This window comes from Muntiacus reevesi, chromosome 9, assembly GCF_963930625.1.
Source record: "Muntiacus reevesi chromosome 9, mMunRee1.1, whole genome shotgun sequence".
NCBI classification, from domain to species: domain Eukaryota; kingdom Metazoa; phylum Chordata; class Mammalia; order Artiodactyla; family Cervidae; genus Muntiacus; species Muntiacus reevesi.
The window spans coordinates 6,654,675-6,680,822 of NC_089257.1; the positions used below are offsets into that span (position 1 = coordinate 6,654,675).

The 26,148-nt window shown below is 37.4% G+C and overlaps 1 protein-coding gene across 1 annotated transcript; it reads left to right on the forward strand.

Moving 5' to 3' along the window:
- Positions 1–20,909: 20,909 nt before the first annotated feature.
- Positions 20,910–21,842, forward strand: LOC136174967 (olfactory receptor 4C16-like). Its single transcript, XM_065945260.1, has one exon. It carries the CDS (start codon positions 20,910–20,912, stop codon positions 21,840–21,842), a length of 933 nt encoding a protein of 310 aa, XP_065801332.1.
- The last annotated feature ends 4,306 nt before the right edge of the window (positions 21,843–26,148 follow it).

Sequence of the window (26,148 nt, forward strand, 5' to 3'; positions counted from 1 at the left end):
GAGGTAATTCTGACACGCCATTCCTTTCTCATGGCATGTTTCACTTCTGCATTCCTCAGTGTGGAGATGAGCGGATTGAGGAAGGCGGTTCCAATCATGTAAAATACCGTCACCATCTTGTCCATGGGAAACGTGGTCTGGGGATGGGAATAGATAAATATACAAGGCCCGAAAAATAAGACAACTACAATGACGTGGGAAGGGCAAGTGGAGAGAGCTTTTTTCCTCCCTTCTGCCCTGTGGTTTCCTAGTGAATGCAGGATAACAATGTGTGAGATTATCAGAATTATAAAACTGCATGTGCAAATGACCCCACTATTAAATGCCACCAGTGGGTTCATCACATGAAGATCCATGCAGGCAAGTTTCAACAAGGGCAGCATATCACAGCAATAGTGATCAATCATATTGGATCCACAGAAGGGCAATCTCAAGGCCAGGATAATCTGAGCCATAAAATGTATAAAAGATACTATCCATGCAAGAACAATCAAGATGATGCAGGTTTTCCAGCATATGATGGTTGGATAATGCAAAGGCTTGCAAATGGCTGCGTAGCAATCAATGGCCGTGAGGACAGGACAAAGATCTCCATGGAGCAAAAAAAATGCAGTGCAAAGACGTGAGTCAGGCACTCATTGTATGGTATGATTTTCTTTGCAGACAGAGCATCTACAATTAATCTGGGAGCCATGCAATTTGAAAAGCAGGTATCAATCAAGGACAAATAAAATAGGAAGTACATGGGACCCTCAAGTGTCCGGCTAGATGTAATGGTCACGATAATAAGTAAATTCCCCACCACGGTTCCAAAATAGAAAATGAGGAAGATTGCAAACACCATTTTCTGTCTCAGGATCCTCTGTCCATCCTAACAGTATGAACTCAGTTACACTGTTATTTTGCAGCATTGTTTCACTTGATGAGAGGAAAACACTGGTTAGAAAAACATTCTGCAAAGGAGAAGAGGAAAGGTACTTATGAACAGAAGGGTCAGAGCCCAGATAAGTGTGGGACTGCCACTATTCAATGGGCACTCATTTATCTGCTATGTGTTACTTTTATCTGAATGAAAAGGAATGTATAATACTTTATTTCCTTGATTGCATATGAAAATAATAATACAAGAAATAGGTAAACAATGAAAAATAAATTATTCTTCAGACATAATAAGTACACACACAGGATAGAGGGTGAGACAGAGAGAAAGAAACAATAAACATAAAATTTTAGTAATGAATACACAGTAATTTGGCCCAGGCCATCATGTCACTTATTTTAATAGGTTGCTTTTGACTAAGTTTATTTTTTATTCTACTTCTCAAATATTTCAAGTTGTTTACAGTTTTAAAGTCAGCTCCAAGCCCAAAGAACTAAACAGACATTTCTCCAAGGAAGATATACAGATGGCTAACAGACACATGAAAAGATGCTCAACATCACTCATTATCAGAGAAATGCAAATCAAAACCACAATGAGGTACCATTACACACCAGCCAGGATGGCTGCTATCCAAAAGTCTACAAGCAATAAATGCTGGAGAGGGTGTGGAGAAAAGGGAACCCTCTTACACTGTTGGTGGGAATGCAAACTAGTACAGCCGCTATGGAAAACAGTGTGGAGATTTCTTAAAAAACTGGAAATAGAACTGCCATATGACCCAGCAATACCACTTCTGGGCATACACACCGAGGAAACCAGATCTAAAAGAGACACGTTCACCCCAATGTTCATCGCAGCACTGTTTATAATAGCCAGGACATGGAAGCAACCTAGATGCCCATCAGCAGATGAATGGACAAGGAAGCTGTGGTACATATACACCATGGAATATTACTCAGCTGTTAAAAAGAATTCATTTTAATCAGTTCTAATGAGGTGGATGAACCTGGAGCCCATTATACAGAGTGAAGTAAGCCAGAAAGATAAAGACCATTACAGCATACTAGCACATATATATGGAATTTAGAAAGATGGTAACGATAACCCTATCTGCAAAAAAGAAAAAGAGACACAGAAGTATAGAACAGACTTTTGAACTCTGTGGGAGAAGGTGAGGGTGGGATGTTTCGAGAGAACAGCATGTATATTATCTATGGTGAACAGACCACCAGCCCAGGTGGGATGCATGAGACAAGTGCTCGGGCCTGGTGCACTGGGAGGACCCAGAGGAGTCGGGTGGAGAGGGATGTGGGAGGGGGATGGGGATGGGGAATACGTGTAACTCTATGGCTGATTCTTATCAATGTATGACAAAACCCACTGAAATGTTAAGTAATTAGCCTCCAACTAATAAAAAAAATAAAAAAAATAAAGTCAGCTCCTATTATTAACATGTAAAATCTTTAATCTATAATATGCTGTCCACTTCATTATTTTTTTGTCTTTCAATATGCTTTCTTAAGACACAGAGTCTCAGTGAATCTAAAATGAAGGAAAAATATAAGTAGGACATTTCCCATAAATCAGAACACTGTTTCAATTTTCAGGTTTAAAATCAAACATCAGGAATTTATAAAATGAACCCAAGAAAATCCAAGTCATACCTGAAACATTTCATTAACATTTTTGTGATATATATTTTAAAAGTCCTGTACTCTCATCTTAAGTAACAGAATATGGAAATTAAAAGGCAATTCTTATTTATCATATCTAACTAAATGCCAAACACTAGACAAATTGGTTTATGTTCCCTATATTAGTGCTTCCTGGGTAGCTCAATGGTAAAACATATTTGCCTGCCAATTCAGGAGATGCAGGAGAAGCGGGTTTAATCACTGTGTTGGGAAGATCCCCTGGAGAAGGGAATGGCAACCCACTCTGTATTCCTGCCTGGAAAATTCCATGGACAGAAGAGCCTGGTGAGTTGCAGATCATGGGTCACAGAGTAGGACACAACTAAGGGAAGGAGCATGCATTCACACCTTTATTTTATTCAAACAGAAGGTAATAGCAAATTACAAATGTCAAACTGGAAAAGTATGCTTACTGCTTATATGCAGAAAGATCATAATTTTCAAATATAAATGGATTTCACTTTAAAGCTTAAAATAAGGCAAAATAAATCATAGGCAAAATAATCCATTTTAAAAGAGACTTTTCTCCTTATTACATATAATTAGGGGCTTCCCTGGTGGCTCAGATGTTAAAGAATCTGCCTTCAGTGCAGGAGACCAGCGTTCAATCCCTTGGTCGGGAAGACCCTCTGGAGAAGGGAATGGCTCCCAACTCCAGTATTCTTGCCTGGGAAATCCCATGGACAGAGGAGTCTGATGGGCCACAGTCCATGGGGTCACAAAAATCAGGTAATTAACCCCATGAAAGTGTGCTCATTTGTATTCACTAGTTAATACATTCAAATTTAATGTCCATTTAGATGATATTTTCATCTATCATTTTTATGAAGTGTACTTTTTGGTGCAAGTCTGTTGACTTAGTACACATCTGAAAGGAGTTTAGAATAAGGATACTTAGAGTAATACCACCCATTGATAGAGCCATTCAAAAAAAAAAAAATATATATATATATATATATATATATATATATATTAGCAATGCTATCTAAAGTCTGTTTTAAAGTGAAAAGTAAGAGGATAGAATTGTATGCTAGAATAAGTCAATTAAAATAGGATAATACATATTACATGCACATACTCATATATTAACAATGCATATTTAGAAGGATGTCAGCAAGAGCATAGATTTGTATTCTCCGTGTGAAGAAACATTTGCTGGCATCAGCTACATGAGCCATGCCTAATTGTTAAGATGTACTCTTTGGTAAATTTGAAATACATCATTATCATGTGTTGTACTAAACAATATTTCTTTTAACCAGATTTATTCTAGAAAGTGTGAAGCTGCAATGATCCTGGTTAGGCATCATTTCTTATTCTGATGTTGAAAAAATTTATTCAATAAATCTCTATTGAATGCCCAAGACTCTGACTCTTCTCACAAAAATCAAACTTATTTTACTAAAAAAATTAGTGTTTTCTGAAACCTCGTATTAGTTGATGGACTATTATTAAAAATTGCACATCCTTGAGAAGACAATAACAATTGTCTTCTGATTTAGGTGGAGGGACAGTGATATTTTGGAGAGAATATAAGACTTGAGAGCATGAGTAAGATGCTGAGGCAAGAACAGAGTTAGTTACAGAACTAAACGCTTTGTAATCACATCGGACAGCAGCAGCTACATTTAACTAAAGGTGTACTTGGTCTAATTAGGTGTTTTCCAAGTATACTCTTGTCAAGACTTCAACAATCAAATAAAAAATTGTTTGCTGTTTATATATATGAAGAATATTATATAAATATTCCTCATCTATATTTATGTATGTATACATACATATATCTGTGTATATATATATATATATATATATATATATATACACATAATAATAGCCACATGTGAATCATTCACATAACACATTTATATCTGTATAACTATGTAGACATACAGATATACATATATTAAAATTGCATGTATACAAATGGCACTAGTTGGAAGGAAGCAACAAGGATCAGAGTTTTTACCCATAAACTACTGAATGTGAGCCCCTAGCCAACAGTAGGTGCTTGACCAATGTCTGTTGAATGAATGGAGCATTAAGGAAACCTTCTGTAATTACAGTTTAGCGTGTTTCTCACTTCACTATGCACAGATGCCATTGAGGAAAAGGGAAGTCTGCATTCTAATACATCCACCGCAAACTATCATATCTATGGAATATATCCTGAAACTCACAAGAAGGTATTATTTCTATTTGTTGATCTCCCGCATCCTCAGTTCCAGTACTCCTACCAAGCAGGGCTCATTTTCGTCAGAAGTTGCTATGCAAGTCCTTTATTTCTATCATCTGACTTTAGAGTGCAAACACACCTAGAAATGTTCTAAGCTTTCTATTTCTCCATAGCTGGGCTGTATGTGTTAGACACTCACAGTGTTGTTAATCAGATTCCCTTTCTCTAAGTATCATAAAAACTGTTACTCTTCAATAAAAGTCATGTTAGCTCTGTGAGAGTTCATGCAGAGGCTAGGATGTTCAGTTGCCCTCTTTTAGCCCAAGGAAAATTAGAACACTGTTTACTCGGCTGAGAATCAAACAAGTAATCCTAAAATTCTGTTTATCTGGAGCCAAGGATTCTTTGACCTCATGAGAAGACTTATGTCCTCACCTGCATATCAGAAGACAGAGATGATTCCAGATTCACCCCACACTTTCTGAAATCCACTCCATATAAGATTTTGATTGGGCAAGTGTATTTCTTTTGCCTTCCCTGTTGGAGTATTTACCTGTGGATGATGCAAAGTATAGAATTCTGGAGAAGGCCATTCCCTTAAGTGCCCCCTCCCTTCACACACACTGATGAAGATAATTCAAAGGGACACAGGGGCCAAACAAGAATGCCCCCAATGCCCAGTGCTAGGAAAAAGGTCAGCAAGAAAACAAAGAACATAAAACTGAGGTATACCTGAAAGTACAAAATAATATCTGTGAGCCATACTGATGCAAATAACTGAATAAATAACTAAACAATTAGGGGAAAATAGAAGAATTCCAAATAATTTATATAGACATTCTGCCCTCAAATTCTCCACCACGTCAGTGTGAGCTCTGCACACACTTAAGTGACTTCTTTCCAAAGAACGCAGTGCGGAATGAGGGAAAACTGTAAATTTATGGGGGAGGGTCGGGTCAGTGGGAGCAATTATGACAGACAGTACCTCAGGTAGGTGGTCAGAATTAAGAGCCCAGTGATAAATCACACTGAGAGTACTTACCCACTGATATAGTATGATGAAAATAGCACTTTATCTCTGTGGTTGGTTCTCCAATGACCTATAACCTTGGTCTAATTGTGAGTAAAATATCAGACAAGCCCCCAGGGAGAGTTTTAAGGCAAAGTGTCTAACTAGTCCTCTTCAAAGCTATCAAGGTCTAGGTCATTCAAGAAAAGTCAGAGAAATCATTGCTGTCTGAAGGAGCTGGAAAAAACAAAAAGTGAATATAATGTGGTTGCTTGGATCACATTCTGGAGGAGAAGCAATGGCATTAATAAAAAAGGAGTCAAATGAAAGTATGGATTTTAGTGAAAATATGTGATATGGTCATTACTTAGCTGTGACATACGTACTGTAATAATATAATCTGATAAAGGGGAAATTGAATGTGAGGTGTATGAAAACTGTATGTTTTTACAAAACTACCTATAATGATGAGTTTCTCTAGTGGCTCAGAGGGTAATGAATCTGCCTGCAATGTGGGAGACTTGGGTTTGATCCCTGGGTTGGGAAGATCCCCTAAAGAAGGGAATGGCTACCCACTCCAGTTTTCTGGCCTGGAAAATTCCATGGACTATACATTCCATGGGGTCGCAAAGAGTCAGACACAACTCACTGACTTCCACTTCCCTTCACCTGTAAATATAAACCTATTAGAGAAGATAAAGTTTATGAGAAATGAATAACTTATTTAACACATTCTCACAATTTACCTGTGTTGTACCATGAGTCATACACTTGCTCCTTTTTAAATGTTGACTAATATCCTATTGACTGCATACCACATACTGTTTATTTATTCAAGAAGAAATGGATACTTTGGTTACTTAAACATATGAATCTTTTGAATAATACTGTAAAGAACATGGTTATACAAATTTTGAATAAAAGTTCCTTTCAACTTATTTGCCCATTTATTAATTGGGTTGTTATTAGTCACTGATTTGTAGAAATTCCTTATATATTCTGAATATGAACTCCTTATCAGATATGTCTTTGTTCCCTTCCATTTTGTGGGTTGCCTTTTCTCTCTGTTGATTGCATCCTTTGATACATAGAAGTTTTAAATTATGATACAGTCCTATTTACATACTTTTTCTTCTTGTGCCTTTGTTTTTGGTGTCATTAAAAAAAAATCATTGCCTACTTTAGTGACCTGAATCTTTTCCTCTCTATTTTTTCTAAATGTTTCAAGATTTTAGCTCTTATATTAAGGTTTTTGATTCATTTGAGTATATTTTGATATGATGTAAGCTAAGGGTCTACCTACATTCTTTTACACATAGACATCTAGTTTTGCCAAGAAAATTTGTTGAAAGCCTCTTTTGGATTTGGATGATGTTTACAAACTTATAAAAAATGATTTAACCATTCGTGTGATGGTATATTGCTGGCTCTCTTTTCTACTGCTCTCTATGTCTGTCTTTATGCCAGTACCACACTGTTTTGATTATTGTGGCTTTACAGTAAGTTTTAAGATCAGGAAGTGGAGATATCCAAATTTTCCTCACTTTTCTTGCACCCATTTCTTCTTCCCTTGCAGAATCTATGAGATATACTGGCTATCTATTTTTCTTCTATCTTGTAGATATTCTTTGATGGAAACATCAGTAATGCACTTTTGACATTTGCATCAATGGAATCCATGGTGGGCTCCATGCATGTTTTTTTTATCACTTTTCTATTACACATCCCTAATGGTATTTTTCATATGGGCATTTCTCAAGGTATAGATGAAGGGAGTTAACATGGAAGTTATTAAAATGCAGAATATAACAACTGATTTATCAATAGGTAAAGTAACTGATGGTCTCAGGTAGACAAATGTGCAGGGTACAAAGGATATGATAACAACTGTGATTTGGGAGACACAAATGGAGAGTGCCTAGCTCCTCGCCTCCAAACTGGTTCCTTGGAGGACAGCAGAATGACCACATAGGAGCCCATGAAGAGGAGGAAGTTTAACAGACAGAGGAATCCAGTGTTGGCAACAACAAAGAACCCTAGAGCGTGAGTATCAGTGCAGGCAATGTCGAGCAAAGGGTTCAGATCACACAAAAAGTGGTCTATGACATTAGGGCCACAGAAGGGTGATCTGAGGATGAAGAAGATCTGTATGATTCCATGAAGAAAACCTCAGACTTATGTCACTCCAATTAGCAGCCCACACACCTGCCAGTTCATGAGATTTGTATAGTGCAAGGGTTTGCAAATGGCCACATCATGATCATAGGCCATCTCGTAAGCAGGATGACTTCAGTACCACCAAAGAAATGTCCCCCAAATATTTGGATTAGGCATCCATTGAATAGGAAGGTTTCTTTTCACGCAGTGAATCTGTGATCAGTTTAGGAATATTCACAGAGGAATAGTAAGTATCAATAAAAGAGAGATAGGCCAGGAAAAAGTACATGGAAGAACTTGGTAATGGACTGACTATGATGGTTGCCATGATGAGCACATTTCCTACATTTCCTAGATGACAGAAAACAACAAATACAATTTATTTTTTGCATCTTTGGATTCTGTGTGGGCTCCAGGAGAACAAACTCAGTCATGTTCCTATTCTCCATGTGTCTTACATTATGATTAATTAAATTACCTGAGAAAATACTTTTTTATTAGCTCAACTGTGAGTTCACTAAGTCTCTACATTAAATAAAAAGATAAATGCCTTGATTCTATTGAGTTCCAAATTCTTTTCAGTTTTTCTTTTGATATAGGAAAAAAGTTTCTGATCTCTTAAATCATCTCAAGGGCAGGAGTTGGACACATGAGGAACACTGTGAACACACAGACAGGAGTTTGTCTGAGCACATTTCATCATGTGAGATGCTCAGAATCTAACATGAATTAATAGATCTCACATTTAGTTACAGTCAACCTGAAATGAAAGGTAGAAAATGGGCGTAAAGGCTATGAATGTAAAGCCAAGGGATTTTCCCATTATTCTTAGGAAATTGGGAACCGTGCAAGGGAACAGAATATGAGAGGATAAGGATGAAGACAGATTTGAGAAAGAGTGAATGTGGATGTTATTCTAGGAACAACCTTTGAGTGATCTGTATGAAGTGTACTGAGTTTAAATAGGGGGATGGAAAACACAAATGATCACTGGAGTCAGACTATTTATAATAATTGACATAATGTGTAACAGAGCATTGGTCATGGGAAAGTAATGAAAAGATACAGAAGCTACTGTAATACAATTAATGTATTTTTAAATATAATAACTTTATAATAACTAATAAATATACTTTTAATGCTTGCTGGATGCATGGTATGATTGCAACCTATGTAAGTGTCATCATTTCATCCATAAAACAGATGAGAAACAATCTTATTAGATAGTACTAATAATATAATAATAATATTAGCTAAAGCTAATTGTAAAGGAAAGATACTTTGTCATTTAGCCTTCATTGAAAACACATAAGGTGGGGGAGGAGCCAAGATGGCAGAGGAGTAGGACAGAGAGGCCACTTTCTCTCCTACAAATTCATCGAAAGAATAACTGAACGCAGAGCAAACTTCACAAAACAACTTCTGATCACTAGCTGAGGTCACCAGGCGCCCAGAAAAGCAGCCCATTGTCTTCGAAAGGAGGTAGGACAAAATATAAAAGATAAAAAGTGAGACAAAAGAGCTAAGGACGGAGATCCGCCCCGGGAAGGGTCTTAATAGAGGACGTTCCCAGACACCGGGAAACCCTCGCACTGGCGGGCCTGGGGGAAGTGTTTGAATCTCGGAGGGCAACCTGACTGGGAGGGAAACAATAAATAAAACCCACAGATTAGGAGCCTAAAAGCAACTCCCAGCAGAAAATTACCCCAGACGCCCGCATCCGCCACCAGCAAGTGGGGGCGAAACGGAGAGGAGCGGGCGGCATTGCTTGGGGCAGGGTCCGGGCCTGAGTGCCCTGAGGACAATCGGAGGGAGCTTCTGTGAGTTCCCAGCTTGAACTGTGGGAGAGCAAAGAGAGAGAAAATTAACCGGCCGGAACACACTGCCGGCCGTTCGCAGAACAAAGGGACCGAGAAAGTCCTGAGAAGAGCTCGCAGGCTGCGGACCGGCCCAGCCCCGCCGGAGGCAGGAGGCAGCGGGGAGGGGAAGGGGGCAGGCTCGGCCCCAAGGACCGCATCCCCTGCCGCACTGCAAACGGGCCTCCACCTTCTAATCAAAGACCTCCCGAGATTCTGGATGGCCGATATCCGCCGGGAGGGTCGCGGCTAGACACAGGGCACACGCACCCGACCGGCGCGGGCAGGGACTGGGGCTGGGGATGCGGAGGGCAGAGGACGCGCCGCACCCGGGGAAAGAGCGCCAGTCAAGAGCCTGGCTGCCTGAGCCACTGGGGCTGCGTAGGGACAAAACGCAGGCGCAGTTTTGGGTTCCGCACTTTTGTGGATCACCCGAGGGCTGGAACCGCGCGCAGCGTGGGGCGCGCTCCATACAGAGCAGCCGGGAGCCTGAGCAGCGCAGACGGAGAAAACAGCGCCAGCCCCTCCCCGCGGCGCCGGGTGCTCCCCTGAGAGCCGGCCCCTCCCCGCAGCGCGAGGGAACTAGCTACCTGAATAAGAGTCCACCTCCGCCCGTCTGTGTCAGGGCGGAAATGAAGCCCTGAAGAGACCGGCAACAGAAGCCAAATAAACAAAGGGAACCGCTTCAGAAGGGACCGGTGCAACAGGTTAAAATCCCCATAGAAAACACCGACTTCACCGGAAGGGCCTGTAGATATCGAGAAGTGTAAGCTGGAACGAGGAGCTATCTGAAACTGAGCCGAACCCACATTGACCGCAACCTCTCCAGACAAATTCCTAGATATATTTTTACTTTTTTTTCCTTTTTTCTAAGTAAGAAAAAAATTGTTTTTTCTTTTTTCTCTTTTATTTTCCTTTAAAATTCCCTATTACTTCCCCATTACTCCTTAACTTTCATTTTCATAGATTTTAATGATTTTTTTAAATAGGAAAAACAATTTTTTTCTTTCTTTTTTGTCTTCTTCTCTTCTATTTTCTATTTTTCTTTTTCTCTTATTTCTTTTAAAGTCCTCTAGTACTCCTCTACTACTCCTTAATTTTCATTTTCAATATACTATAACCTTACAGAAAAAAAAAAAACAAAAAGAAGAGAAGGCCTAATTTTAAACTGAACTTCATATATATTTCTAAAATTTTTTTGTGTGTGTTTTGGTTTTTATTTTTAATATAGTATTTTTAAGAGTCTAACCTCTACTCTAGATTTTTAATTTTTGTTTCTCAGTATATGATATAAATTGTGAACATTTAAGAATCCAATATTCAGCTCCCATTTTATTCAGGAGTGTGTTGATTATTCTCTCCCAATCTTGACTCTCTGTTTTCTTCCTCAAAGCACCTCTATTTCCTCTTTCCCCTTCTCTTCCCAATCCAATTCTGTGAATCTTTGTGGGTGTCTGGGATCAGACAACTTTGTAGATCTGTCTCTCTCCTCTTGAGTCCCCCTTTTTCTCCTCCTGCTCATCTCTATCTCCCTCCTCCCTCTCCTCTTCTTCATGTAACTCTGTGAACCTCTCTGGGTGTCCCTAACGGGAGAGAATCTTTTCACCATTAACCTAGAAGTTTTGTTATCAGTGCTATACAGTTGGAGAAGCCCTGAGACTACAGGAAGAATAAAACTGAAATCCAGAGGCAGGAGACTTAAGTCCAAAACCTGAGAACACCAGAAAACTCCTGACTACATGGATCCTTAAGTAAAAAGTGACCATCCAAAAGCCTCCATACCTACACTGAAACCAACCACCCCCCAAGAGCCAATAAGTTTTAGAGCAAGACATACCACGCAAATTCCCCAGCAACGCAGGAACATAGCCCTGAACGTCAACATACAGGCTGCCCAAGGTCACACCTAACACATAGACCCATCTCAAAACTCATTACTGGGCACTCCATTGCTCTCCAAAGAGAAGAAATCAAGTTCCATGCTCCAGAACACCGATGCAAGCTTCCCTAACCAGGAAACCTTGACAAGCCAATGGTCTAACCCCACCCACTGGGTAAAACCTCCACAATAAAAAGGAACCACAGACCTCCAGAATACATAAAGCCCATTCCAGACACAGCAATCTAAACAAGATGAAAAGGCAGAGAAATACCCAACAGGTAAAGGAACATGAAAAAGGCCTACCAAGTCAAACAAAAGAGGAGGAGATAGGGAATCTACCTGAAAAAGAATTTAGAATAATGATAAAAATGATCCAAAATCTTGAAAACAAAATGGAGTTACAGATAAATAGCCTGGAGACAAAGATTGAAAAGATGCAAATAAATGTTTAATAAAGACCTAGAAGAAATAAAAAAGAGTCAATTAAAAATGAATAATGCAATGAATGAGATCAAAAACACTCTCGAGGGAACCAAGAGTAGAATAACGGAGACAGAAGATAGGATAAGTGAGGTAGAAGATAAAATGGTGGAAATAAATGAAGCAGAGAGGAAAAAAGAAAAAAGGATTAAAAGAAATGAGGACAGCCTCAGGGACCTCTGGGACAATGTGAAACGCCCAACATTCGAATCATGGGAGTCCCAGAAGAAGAAGACAAAGAGAAAGGCCATGAGAAAATACTCGAAGAGATAATAGCTGAAAACGTCCCTAAAATGGGGAAGGAAATAGCCACCAAAGTCCAAGCTACCCAGAGAGTCCCAAACAGGACTAACCCAAGGCGAAACACCCCAAGACACATATTAATCAAATTAACAAAGATCAAACACAAAGAACAAATATTAAAAACAGCAAGGGAGAAACAACAAATAACACACAAAGGGATTCCTATAAGGATAACAGCTGATCTATCAATAGAAACCCTCCAGGCCAGAAGGGAATGGCAGGACATAAAGTAATGAAAGAGAATAACCTACAACCTAGATTACTGTACCCAGCAAGGGTCTCATTCAGATGTGAAGGAGAATTCAAAAGCTTTACAGACAAGCAAAAGCTGCGAGAATTAAGCGCCAGCAAACCAGTTTTTCAACAAATGCTAAAGGATCTTCTCTAGACAGGAAATGCTGAAAGGTTGTATAAACGTGAACCCAAAACAACAAAGTAAATGGCAACGGGACCACACCTATCAATAATTACCTTAAATGTAAATGGGTTGAATGCCCCAACCAAAAGACAAAGATTGGCTGAATGGATACAAAAACAAGACCCCTACACATGCTGTCTACAAGAGAACCACCTCAAAACAAGAGACACATACAGACTAAAAGTGAAGGGCTGGAAAAAAATATTTCACGCAAACGGAGAACAAAAGAAAGCAGGAGTCGCAATACTCATATCAGATAAAATTGACTTTCAAATAAAGGATGTGAAAAGAGACAAAGAAGGACACTACATAATGATCAAAGGATCACTCCAAGAAGAAGATATAACAATTATAAATATATATGCACCCAACACAGGAGAACCGAAACATGTATGGCAAACACTAACGAGTATGAAAGAGGAAATTAATAGTAACACAATAATAGTGGGAGACTTTAAGACCCCACTCACAACTATGGATAGATCAACTAAACAGAAAATTAACAAGGAAACACAAACCTTAAATGACACAATGGATCAGCTAGACCTAATTGATATCTATAGGACATTTCACTCCAAAACAATCAACTTCACCTTTTTCTCATGTGCACACGGAACCTTCTTCAGAATAGATCACATCCTGGGCCATAAATCTGGTCTTGGAAAATTCAAAAAAACTGAAATCATTCCAGTCATCTTTTCTGACCACAGTGCAATAAGATTAGATCTCAATTACAGGAAAAAAAATTGTTAAAAATTCAAACATATAGAGGCTAAGTAACACGCTTTTGAATAACCAACAAATCATAGAAGAAACCAAAAAAGAAATCAAAATATGTATAGAAAGAAATGAAGATGAAAACACAACAACCCAAAACCTATGGGACACTGTAAAAGCAGTGCTAAGGGGAATGTTCACAGCATTACAGGCTTACATCAAGAAACAAGAAAAAAGCCAAATAAATAACCCAACTCTACACCTAGAGCAATTAGAGAAGGAAGAAATGAAGAACCCCAGGGTTAGCAGAAGGAAAGAAATCTTAAAAATTAGGGCAGAAATAAATGCAAAAGAAACGAAAGAGACCATAGCAAAAATAAACAAAGCTAAAAGCTGGTTTTTTGAAAAAATAAACAAAATTGACAAACCATTAGCAAGACTCATTAAGAAACAAAGAGAGAAGAACCAAATTAACAAAATAAGAAATGAAATGGGTGAGATCACAACAGACAACACTGAAATACAAAGGATCATAAGAGACTACTACCAGCAGCTCTATGCCAATAAAATGGAAAACTTGGATAAAATGGACAAATTCTTAGAAAAGTATAACTTTCCAAAACTGAACCAGGAAGAAATAGAAGATCTTAACAGAACCATCACAAGCAAGGAAATCGAAACTGTAATCAAAAATCTTCCAGGAAACAAAAGCCCAGGACCAGATGGCTTCACAGCTGAATTCTACCAAAAATTTAGAGAAGAGCTAACACCTATCTTACTCAAACTCTTCCAGAAAATTGAAGAAGAAGGTAAACTTCCAAACTCATTCTATGAGGCCACCATCACCCTAATTCCAAAACCAGACAAAGATGCCACAAAAAAAAACTACAGGCTAATATCACTGATGAACATAGATGCAAAAACCCTTAACAAAATTCTAGCAAACAGAATCCAACAGCATATTAAAAAAATCATACACTATGACCAAGTGGGCTTTATCCCAGGAATGCAAGGATTCTTTAATATCTGCAAATCAATCAACATAATACATCACATTAACAAATTGGAAGATAAAAATCATATGATTATCTCAATAGATGCAGATAAAGCCTTTGACAAAATTCAACACTCATTTATGATTAAAACTCTCCAGAAAACAGGAATAGAAGGAACATACCTCAACATAATAAAAGCTATATATGACAAACCCACAGCAAGCATCACCCTCAATGATGAACAACTGAAAGAATTTCCTCTGAAATCAGGAACAAGACAAGGATGCCCACTCTCACCACTACTATTCAACATAGTGTTGGAAGTTTTGGCCACAGCAATCAGAGCCGAAAAAGACATAAAAGGAATCCAGATAGGAAAAGAAGAAGTGACACTCTCGCTGTTTGCAGATGACATGATCCTCTACATAGAAAACCCTAAAGACTCTTCCAGAAAATTACTAGAGCTAATCAATGAATATAGTAAATTTGCAGGATATAAAATTAACACACAGAAATCCCTTGCATTCCTATATACTAACAATGAAAAAACAGAAAGAGAAATTAAGGAAACAATACCATTCACCAATGCAACAAAAAGAATAAAATACTTAGGAGTATATCTACCTAAAGAAATGAAAGACCTATACATAGAAAACTATAAAACACTGATGAAAGAAATCAAAGAGGACACAAACAGATGGAGAAACATACCCTGTTCATGGATAGGAAGAATCAATATTGTCAAAATGGCTATTCTACCCAAAGCAATCTATAGATTCAATGCAATCCCTATTAAGCTACCAACGGTATTTGTCACAGAAGTAGAACAAATAATTTCACAATTTGTATGGAAATACAAAAATCCTCAAATAGTCAAAGTAATCTTGAGAAAGAAGAATGGAACTGGAGGAATCAACCTGCCTGACTTCAGACTCTACTACAAAGCCACAGTCATCAAGACAGCATGGTACTGGCACAAAGACAGAAATATAGATTAATGGAACAGAATAGAAAGCCCAGAGATAAATCCACGAACCTATGGACACCTTATCTTTGACAAAGGAGGCAAGGATATACAATGGAAAAAAGACAACCTCTTTAACAAGTGGTGCTGGGGAAACTGGTCAACCACTTGTAAAAGAATGAAACTAGAACACTTTCTAACACCATACACAAAGATAAACTCAAAATGGATTAAAGATCTAAATGTAAGACCAGAAACTATAAATCTCCTAGAGGAGAACATAGGCAAAACACTCTCCGACATAAATCACAGCAAGATCCTCTATGACCCACCTCCCAGAATATTGAAAATAAAAGCAAAATAAACAAATGGAATCTAATGAAACTTCAAAGCTTTTGCACAACAAAGGAAACTATAAGTAAGGTGAAAAGGTAGCCCTCAGATTGGGAGAAAATAATAGCAAATGAGGAAACAGACAAACGATTAATCTCAAAAATATACAAGCAACTCCTGAAGCTCAATTCCAGAAAAATAAATGACCCAATCAAAAAATGGGCCAAAGAACTAAACAGACATTTCTCCAAAGAAGACGTACAGATGGCTAACAAACACATGAAAAGATGCTCAACATCACTCATTATCAGAGAAATGCAAATCAAAACCACAATGAGGTACCATTACATACCAGTCAGGATGGCTGCTGTCCACAAGTCTACAAACAATAAATGCTGGAGAGGGTGTGGAGAAAAGGGAACCCTCTTACACTGTTGGTGGGAATGCAAGCTAATACAGCCACTATGGAAAACAGTGTGGAGATTTCTTAAAAAACTGGAAATAGAACTACCATATGACCCAGTAATCCCACTCCTGGGCATACACACTGAGGAAACCAGATCTGAAAGAGACACGTGCACCCCAGTGTTCATCGCAGCACTGTTTATAATAGCCAGGGCATGGAAGCAACCTAGATGCCCATCAGCAGATGAATGGATAAGGAAGCTGTGGTACATATACACCATGGAATATTACTCAGCCATTAAAAAGAAATAAATTTTGATCAGTTCTAATGAGATGGATGAAACTGGAGCCCATTATACAGGGTGAAGTAAGCCAGAAAGATAAAGAACATTACAGCATACTAACACATATATATGGAATTTAGAAAGATGGTAACGATAATCCTATATGCAAAATAGAAAAAGAGACACAGAAGTACAGAACAGACTTCTGAACTCTGTGGGAGAATGTGAGGGTGGGATGTTTCAAAAGAACAGCATGTATATTATCTATGGTGAACAGATCACCAGCCCAGGTGTGATGCATGAGTCAAGTGCTCGGGCCTGGTGCACTGGGAAGACCCAGAGGAGTCGGGTGGAGAGGGAGGTGGGAGGGGGGATCGGGATGGGGAATACGTGTAACTCTATGGCTGATTCATATCAATGTATGACAAAACCCACTGGAAAAAAAAAATAAAATAGTAAAAAATAAAAACCACATAAGCTGGTGATAGCTTATGCTGAATGGTGTCGGATTCGTGATCTCTGAAGAAGATTGAGCTTCAGGACTGGGGACCAGGCTTGATCCCTAAAGAGCTTTCGTGTAGCAGAGTTTTATTAAAGTATGAAAAGAGACAGAGAAAGCTTCTGACATAGACATCAGGAGGGGGACAGAGAGTGCCCCCCTCGCTAGTCTTAGAAAAGGGAATCAGGTACTTTTACTGTTGATTGTTACAATAAATCAAAAGGATGTCTCAAGGTTGTAAAGATCTTACTAGACCCACTCCCACAATTTACATTTTAAGGTGACAGGATTAGAACTAACAGTTGAAAGATATTACCAGATCCACTCCCATAATATACATTACTCTCATAATATACATTTTAAGATATCAAGATTCATCAGAACTTTCTTCTTAAGGAGAAACAAGCAAGATACATTGTAATATTGACTATGACTATAGAAAAAAATCATTTGTCCTTTTCTCCTTGAGAGCACCAGACCCCTTTCTCCTCCTTGGGGACCCCGGACTTCTTAACAACCTGCCTTGGAATTGCTGTCTCTGTAGTTACTACTATCATTTTTATAATTATTTTACACCTTAAGAAGTAGAAATGTAGAGTGCCTACCTCAAATCAGACAGCTAGAAAGGTCAGAGCTAAGGTTAGTTTAGATTATGCTTATTTTTACTTCAAATACTTAATTCATGCCCTGTGTCATTATTATCATGTCCATTGAGTCCGTGATCCTCTTTAAATATCTCATTTCTTTGACTATATTGTAGCACAGTTTTCTGATCTGCTAAGCTAGAACACCAGGAAGGATAATTTAGGTACCAACAGGGAGCAGAGTTGTTTCTGGATGACCCACTTTCTTTTTAATGGATAGCTATTTTTTTATACATTCCATAATTTATTTAACTCATCCTCTTTTGTTTTTCTTTTTTTCCCATTTCTTTGTATTAGTTGGAGGCTAATTATTTACAATATTGTAGTGGTATTTGTCATACATTGACATGAATCAGCCATGGATTTACAAAAATAGCTATTTTTATTCTTTCTTTCTTCTTCATCTTTTTTTTTTTTATTACCTATTCTCTCTATCATTCATTTGTTTTATTCCTCTTTTTCCCTGGTAAGGTTGTTCAGTGTGAAGAAGCTAAGAATTCCAAATACTTGTTTCTATGTGATTAAAGGGCATGAGAAAAATTAACCTGTTTTCCTAATAAGCTAAATAGTCAAATGAAAGCTGTTTATTACATATGAGATATTTCTCACTAGCATAGTGGGGAGAACTTCAGAGAGAACACCATGAAGCCAAAACCTTATGTCATTATTTCTTAAAATATTCCCCCTGGAATTCAGAGAAAAGCGTTTTTTTCACTGCTCTGTGAAAAGATTGCTACCAAAAGGGATGGTCAGGATCGACACTTACTCACTGTCCTCTAGCAGGTAGGTGAAAAACATTTTCCATGTTTTACTCTAGTGCTGTAATTAAAAATTAGCCCTCACAATTTTCTAATATATTTCCATATCTATTTTGAATGCACTTTTTGCCACAGAACTCTGCAAAAGAAATAGTTGTTTTTTTTTAAGATTTACTGTTAATATAAGAAATAAATGAACATAAACGAGGAAAAATGATGTTATGAACTCAATGAATCTTGACATGTTAAAGCTCATTATTGTAATTAAATAATAGAGGAATGTATTTCATGCGTTATTGTTTTCATTACAAATTCTAGAGACAGCAGAGTGTGAGACAGTTCATACATAATGTTGATATAAGGTAGTGTGACAAGATAAACCCTCACTAGGAGCTAGGAGTCCTAGAAATAAGACATAAGGTTCATGGAGACAGTGACCGTCACATAGCTTTGGGAGAATAGGAAATTTTCCATCTCCATTTGACAACGTTGCACAGAGTATTGTATATCACAGTGTAGAATCATTACTCCTTATATTCTCCCAAATAGCATCATAAGTTTTTAATTGGCACTTTCCACATTTCAAAGGTTTAATTTGAAAAGGTGAATACCTAATTCTCAGAAAACTTTGGGAAGAAACATGGCCATGAAGAGCCTGAAAAGTATAATTAAGGTGAAAGATAATGTGCCATTTATGTGGGATGAGCACTGCTGAGAAATATTGGGTAGAAATATTTCCTTTTCATCAATACTTGTACCTGTCAGTATTCTTCCACATCTGGTCTTATTTACCCTGACCCCTCCACCAGGCACCAGTTCTATGTCTAATAAGATTTGAAAAGAAAAGAAATATTAATTTATCGATATGTATACAAATATATATATATATATATGGCGTGAATAATGAGCACCTTGGGGGCAATTTTTGACTCCAGACCAGCTGTTTTCTAAGGTATCTGTGGGTCAGATATTCAGGAATCATGGGGACAGAGTGAGGAGCTCAACGAGGGTAGATTATATACTCTTTTACTTGGACTATTGAGTGATAAATAATCTTCGGACAATCTGTTAAACTTTTCACAAAGAATGGCAAGTTCTGCAAAGAAATAAAGTGAGTGTAGAATTTCCTCTAAAGATGGACGTCTAGGGCAACTGAGTCAGAGGGAAGTGGACAAACAGCCTCCTTAAATTAAGCAATGCTTCTCCCTGTGGCCTCTGCCGTAAGACAGCTCTTTAAGCATGGAAGAATCTGCCTAATGCTAACTAGATAATGTTTCACCCTTATCCATTTTTCAGCTTTGCCTGCCTGCTTTTCTTTTAGCTCTTCTCTCCTAGCTCCCACGTCAAAAGATTCTCTCTTTATTTTTAACAAATATAGTCATTTTAAATTTGTAACATCCATTTGAAGAGTAGAAGTGAAGAGCTTATCTATTGAAAACAAGCATTGCTTCTTTTTAAAAGTACATCTTCTGGCTTCTCCTTTGCTTTTTTCTGAGACTCGCAAATTTTCAGATACTTGAACAATACAAACTCTCCTGGGAATAAAACCATGATTGGATCCTTTACCAACCATCTGATGACACACAGCCATCTCCCAAAATTACTCCAGATCTAAGATACTTAAGAGAAAAATACTAACTTTTGAGTAATAACCCACCATCCTTCAATTAATACCGTAACTTCAGGAATTCTGAGTATTCTAAATAGTGTTTTTAGATGTTGGAAAAAAAGATAAGCTGGGATATATGAGATAATAGCATATGAAATAATGCTTATTTCTGATTGTTAGTATTTGTCTAATACAAAATTTCACATTCAAGATGATAACAGCAGATTACTTAAAGGGTATATTTCCTGTTCCATTGCTCAAGCTGCAATAATTGGAATAAGAGTTCAAGGAAGAGGTAGAACATATTAAATATATGTATACACATATATGATTGTATATCTCTATGTATAGCAATCATGTGATACATGAGTGTTTATGTATGATGTTTTTAACAGAGTTAAAGGTGTAGTGTGACTTTATATCATGAACCTCCATAGGCAGTCATGTATATCCTAAATCCCAAGTGATATATCATGAAAGACATGTGCCATAAAATTTTTGAAAATGACAAACAAATGAAAAAACTTACAAAGATATATTTCTTAATTATACATTCAACAAATTGGAAAATTTAATCAATAGTGATATCAAATGTAGCAAGCTTTCTAAAAAGAAAATCTTATAGGAAATTATTACTTTCAGAAGCTTATTTGAAACTCACAGTAAACCTTTCCAGTGACCATTAAAAATTATCACACAAAGTGTTAACATGAGTCATAAAGAAATCACAGGTACAATGGCCTCCAAAAGCAATATTTCATAATATCATGTAACATCCTATGAATTATTTCCTTATCCTTTGCAGATTAATCATTTTGCACTCATCTCCTCCTCTTTCATGAAATCATGCAGCTGAAAAATAATGTGACTGAGTTTGTTCTGCTTGGGTTGACACAAGATCCTGTTAGGAAGAAAATAGTGTTTGTCATTTTCTTGATTTTCTACTTGGGGACCTTGTTGGGTAACTCGCTGATTATTGTTACCATCAAGACCAGCAGGGCACTTGGGAGTCCAATGTATTTCTTCCTTTTCCACTTATCCGTATATGATGCCTGCTTCTCTACTTCCATAGCTCCTAGGATGATTGCTGATGCCCTTCTGAAGAATGCCACTATCTCTTTCAATGAGTGCATGATCCAAGTCTTTACATTCCATTTCTTTGGCTGCCTGGAGATCTTCATCCTTGTCCTCATGGCTGTTGACCGCTATGTGGCCATCTGTAAGCCTCTACACTACACGACCATCATGAGTCATCAAATTTGTGGTGTGCTAATGTCCCTGACCTGGTTGGGGTCCTGCGTGCATTCATCAGCTCAGATTTTTCTAGTCTTGAGTCTGCCTTTCTGCGGTCCCAATGTAATTGATCACTACTTCTGTGACTTGCAGCCTTTGTTGAAACTTGCCTGTGCAGACACCTATGTGACCAATTTCCTCTTGGTGTCCAACAGCGGGGCCATCTGTACAGTGAGTTTTCTCATGCTGGTGTTATCCTATGCCCTCATCTTGCACTGTCTGAGAAACCACAGCACTGAGGGGAGGAAAAAAGCCCTCTCCACCTGCATCTCCCACATCATCGTAGTCATCTTGTTCTTCGGTCCTTGCATATTTATATACACTCGCCCGGCTACCACCTTCTCCATGGATAAGATGATAGCTGTGTTTTATACAATTGGGACACCTTTGTTCAACCCTCTGATTTATACTCTCAGGAATGCAGAAGTGAAAAATGCCCTGAGGATGTTATGGAGTAAGAAGTTGATGTCAGATGGCAAAAGATGAATAGAAATTTCAAGATTTATTCAGTGTTTGAACTGACCTAGAAAAAGTCCATAGAGACCATTCTCGTCTCATTGTGAAGTCAGTATAATTCCATCTTCGGGCGTGACAACCCCTGCCCTTAAGGCTGAGAAGCAGTGTGCACACACATACTCGTTAGCGTTGGGTCAGTCTTACGTAGAGGATGAGAGGACAGCAGGTATAAGCAGGCTCTAAAGCCCAGTAGCTTAGATGCTGCGTCTCTATATCTCTCGCTTGCCTGGTATCAATATCTATGTGGTTTTCATCTAATGTGTTCCCCGCCCTCCTTCCCCTTGCTGTCTACTGTTCTGCCCCTATGTAACCTTGCCCTATATTCTTACATACGCAACTTAGTATGTCTTTTGTTTTCTCAACATTTATTAAAGGCTTCTCTTTCATCATATCTATTCAATGTCCTTCAATTATCCTTTTCCCCCCTGATTAATACTAGATTCAAATAACTGCAGAAGCTTCATGTAGTAAGAGACAGTATATAATCTAGCAATTTTTTTCTTTCAATTATTTATCATTCACTCCAAATTCTCACCATATATTTAACCAGACCCTTCCTTCTAAGATGGAAAGTTAACATTCTGAGGTCAATTTTTTTCAGTCTTAAGAAGGTTTTAATTGTTAAGTTTCTTCTCAGTTTAACAGTTTAAAATCTGCACTGTGCTCCTCACATGACTGCAGTGACTTAATTTACATGCACATGGTGCTCCTAATATGATTTCTTCTAATTTGGGGACAATATTAAGGTTTCTCTTGAATCATAACAATCATGGTATTGAAAAAATAATGGTGGACTATTATAAATATAGCATATATATTATAAAATAAATAGATTTATGTGGGGTTGGAGATAGAGTGTAGACAGTTGTTGTTAGTGAATTTAAAAATATTAATATATTGAATATGCTGAATGAGATAAGTCAGAAGTCATTTATGCTTGAGAATGAATTGTTTATGTACACATATGTGAATTTTGAATTTCCTTTCTTGAAAACTAAAATCTAGAATCAGGAAAAAGTATAGCGGTTTCTGGAAATTCCAAAGGAGAATTAGTGGGATGAATAGGTAGCACACACACCAGTTTTAGCGAAGGAAAAGAATCCTGTTTCAGACACTTCAAGGACGGCATGTAAATGGACAGCAGGCATGTTAAAGTGCTCAATGTTACTAAGTATTAAAGAAATGCAATTTGAAGCTGCATTAAGATATCACCTCACAGCTTTCAGAAGTGCTATCATTAAAAACGTCGACAAATGATAAATACTGGAGAGGGTATGGGCAAATGGGAATTCTCCTACATTGCTGCTGTGAATGTAAAATGATACAATAGCTAAGGAGAACAATATAGAGGTTCCTTAGAAAACTCAATATTGTGTGACCCACCATACGGATCCTGCATATACATTAGGAGAAAACCATGGTTCAAAAGGTTACATGCAGCCTGAGGTTCATCACAGTGCTGTTTACAACAGCCAAGACTTGGAAGCAACGTAAATGTCATAACAGAGAATGGAGAAACAGGACACAGTATATATATATACAGTGGGATATTACCCAGCAGTTAAAAAGAATGAAATATGCCAGTTACAGCAACAAGGTTGGACCTGAGATTATCATACTAAGTAAAGTAAGTCAGACAGAGAAAAACAAATATCATATGATATGGCTTATATGCCAGAATCTTAAAAGATACAAATAGACTTATTTATAAAACAGGAACACTCAGAGACTTAGAGAACACAATGATGATAACCCGGGGAAAAGGGGGGAGGGGAGGGACAGACTGTGAGCTTGGGATTGACACGTGCATGCTGCTATATTTAAAATAGATAATCAAGACCTACTGTATGGCACAGGCGTCTCTGGTTAATATTGTGTAATAATCTAAGTGGGAAAATAATTTAAAAAGCAAAGGACGCTTGTATGGGTAACTGAATCACTTTGCTGCTGTTAATGTAATTAACACATTATTGCTAATCAACTGTATCTTAACATAAAATAAAAATATAAAAACAACTAAATGAACAAAAGCAAGATTGTGAAGTATTGATATAAGAATAAACATAAAAATCATTGAAGCATAATAGAAAGTCCATAAATAGACTTAAATAGATGAAAAGTTTTACAAAGATATCAAACTAATTAAAGCAGAAATAATATATTGTTCAACAAATTATACCACATCAATTGGATATCATTATATGAAAAAAAGGAACCTCAACCATTATCTCATGCTATAGATGAAAATTAGCTCAAAATGAGTCATAGATCAAGAAGTCAAAGCTAAACCTATAAAAATTCTGTAAAAAACTACAATAAAAAACTATAAAGAAACTAAAAAGTTGAACATTGTTAATATTTGAAATCTTCTGATCATTAGAGATCATACACTTTAAAAATAAAAAGGCAATTCACAGAATAGGAAAAAGTTGTATCTACATTCACATGTACAAATATTTACATTATATATAAATTTATGTGTAAAATTGTATATGTAAATTCATTTTATACATGATGCATATATATGAAAGAAGAATTATATCTAGAATATATATATATATATATATATATAAATCACCTACAATTTAGTGATGAGAAACCCAGAACTCCTATTTTAAATTGCACAGAGGTCTTAAAAAAAAAAATGACTTCCGAGAAAGGTATAGAAATAGCCTATAATATAACATTAAAAATTATCATCTTCAGTAGTTATCAAGAAATCAAAGTAATGCCTCAATAGTTTCTCACTACATACTTCCTACAAGGACCAAAATGATACCAAGTGACAGAGATGTCCAATAATTAACTTTGAAATCAGAACTAATTTCCTGTGTTTTACGTATCTATCCAGATGTGTAATGTCACTTAGTATTCCATGATGTCTGTCACAACTGTCCCAGGCATAACTTATTGAAAAACTTTTCAGAGTTTCTCTCTATAGTCATAGCCTTCTGATGATTGTGGAAAACAAGTTTTGCATGCAAATACTTTTAAATGGCTGCCATTAGTTTTACGGCCTCATTGCTCCAGCTCTCAAGAAATCAGTACTAGGTTTTCAGGATCATTGATACTGATAATAAGAAAGAAGTTCTCTCTCTGACATGAGTGCGCAAATTAACCACATCGCAGGTTCCAAGGCTGGAACACTGCTCTCCTTGTCATTCACATGGCATTTGTCCTGCTTAGAAAACCAGGTTCCTACAGAGAGGATTCACCTATTTTAGCTGCAAGTGCAGGGAATACAACTCCCTACTCAAGAATGAGTGTTTCTCAAGCATGTCTCTTCAGAATACCTGCTTCTAAGAAAAAGCCTTTCCATCAAAGCAGATAATTAGTTCCTGGGAGAGAAAAGAGCAGCTATAAGACAAACTCCTTGAACCTGTATTGGAACCTTGTTAAATATCCACACATGCAATTGAAAATGACTTTACTTGTTATTTACATTTCCAGAAAAAGACTTGTCAAGAGTTGAAAGATCCATTTGAAAGTGTTTCCACTACATTTTCTGCCTGCTGACTTTTGGACTAGACCATCCAAGGATGATCATTTCTCCATGGTTTTCTATATTAATTCATTCTAAGTTCAAGTTCCAGGTTTTCTGTGAAATTTCACTGACTCTTTAGGCTAGAAGGAAATATGTAAACATACAGAACGATTTATCTCCTATTGATTTGATATTGAGTTCTCTCAATAGCTTCTTTCTGAATGTGTCACCTCTTTCTTATTGAAAGTTCCTTATCCTAAGAGGAGGTCAGTTTGAAGATGGGATTAGTTCTGAATACCCTCAAATATCATTAATATCATCTAAGACCAGAAGGTAAGTTCTTCAATAGTGGTGATGCTTAGTAAAGATTGTTGCTTAATGCATATTGTTGTTGTTCAGCTTCTCACTTGTGTCCGACTCCTTGCGACCCCATGGACTGCAGCATGCCAGGCTTCCCTGTCCTTCACAGTCTCCTGGAGCTTGCTCAGACTCATGTCATTGACATGAGTTTCTGTATATAGTAATTATGTTTTAACACTTTTCAAAAACAACAGCAATTTTAAAGAATTAAATTTTAAAATGTATTTTTAATTGTAAAAGAAAGAATTCACCTCATTGTTCTGCAAAATGTTGAAAATGACAATCCCAGGGACTGAGCATCTTAGTTTGGGAATTAGAAACCCAGACTAGAATCTTGCCTTTCCCCACCTGCAGCTTCTTGATCTGGGGTGCATTTCTTGCAACCTTGTATTCTTATTTCTTCTAATATCAAGAGAGAAGATTAAGCCCCTT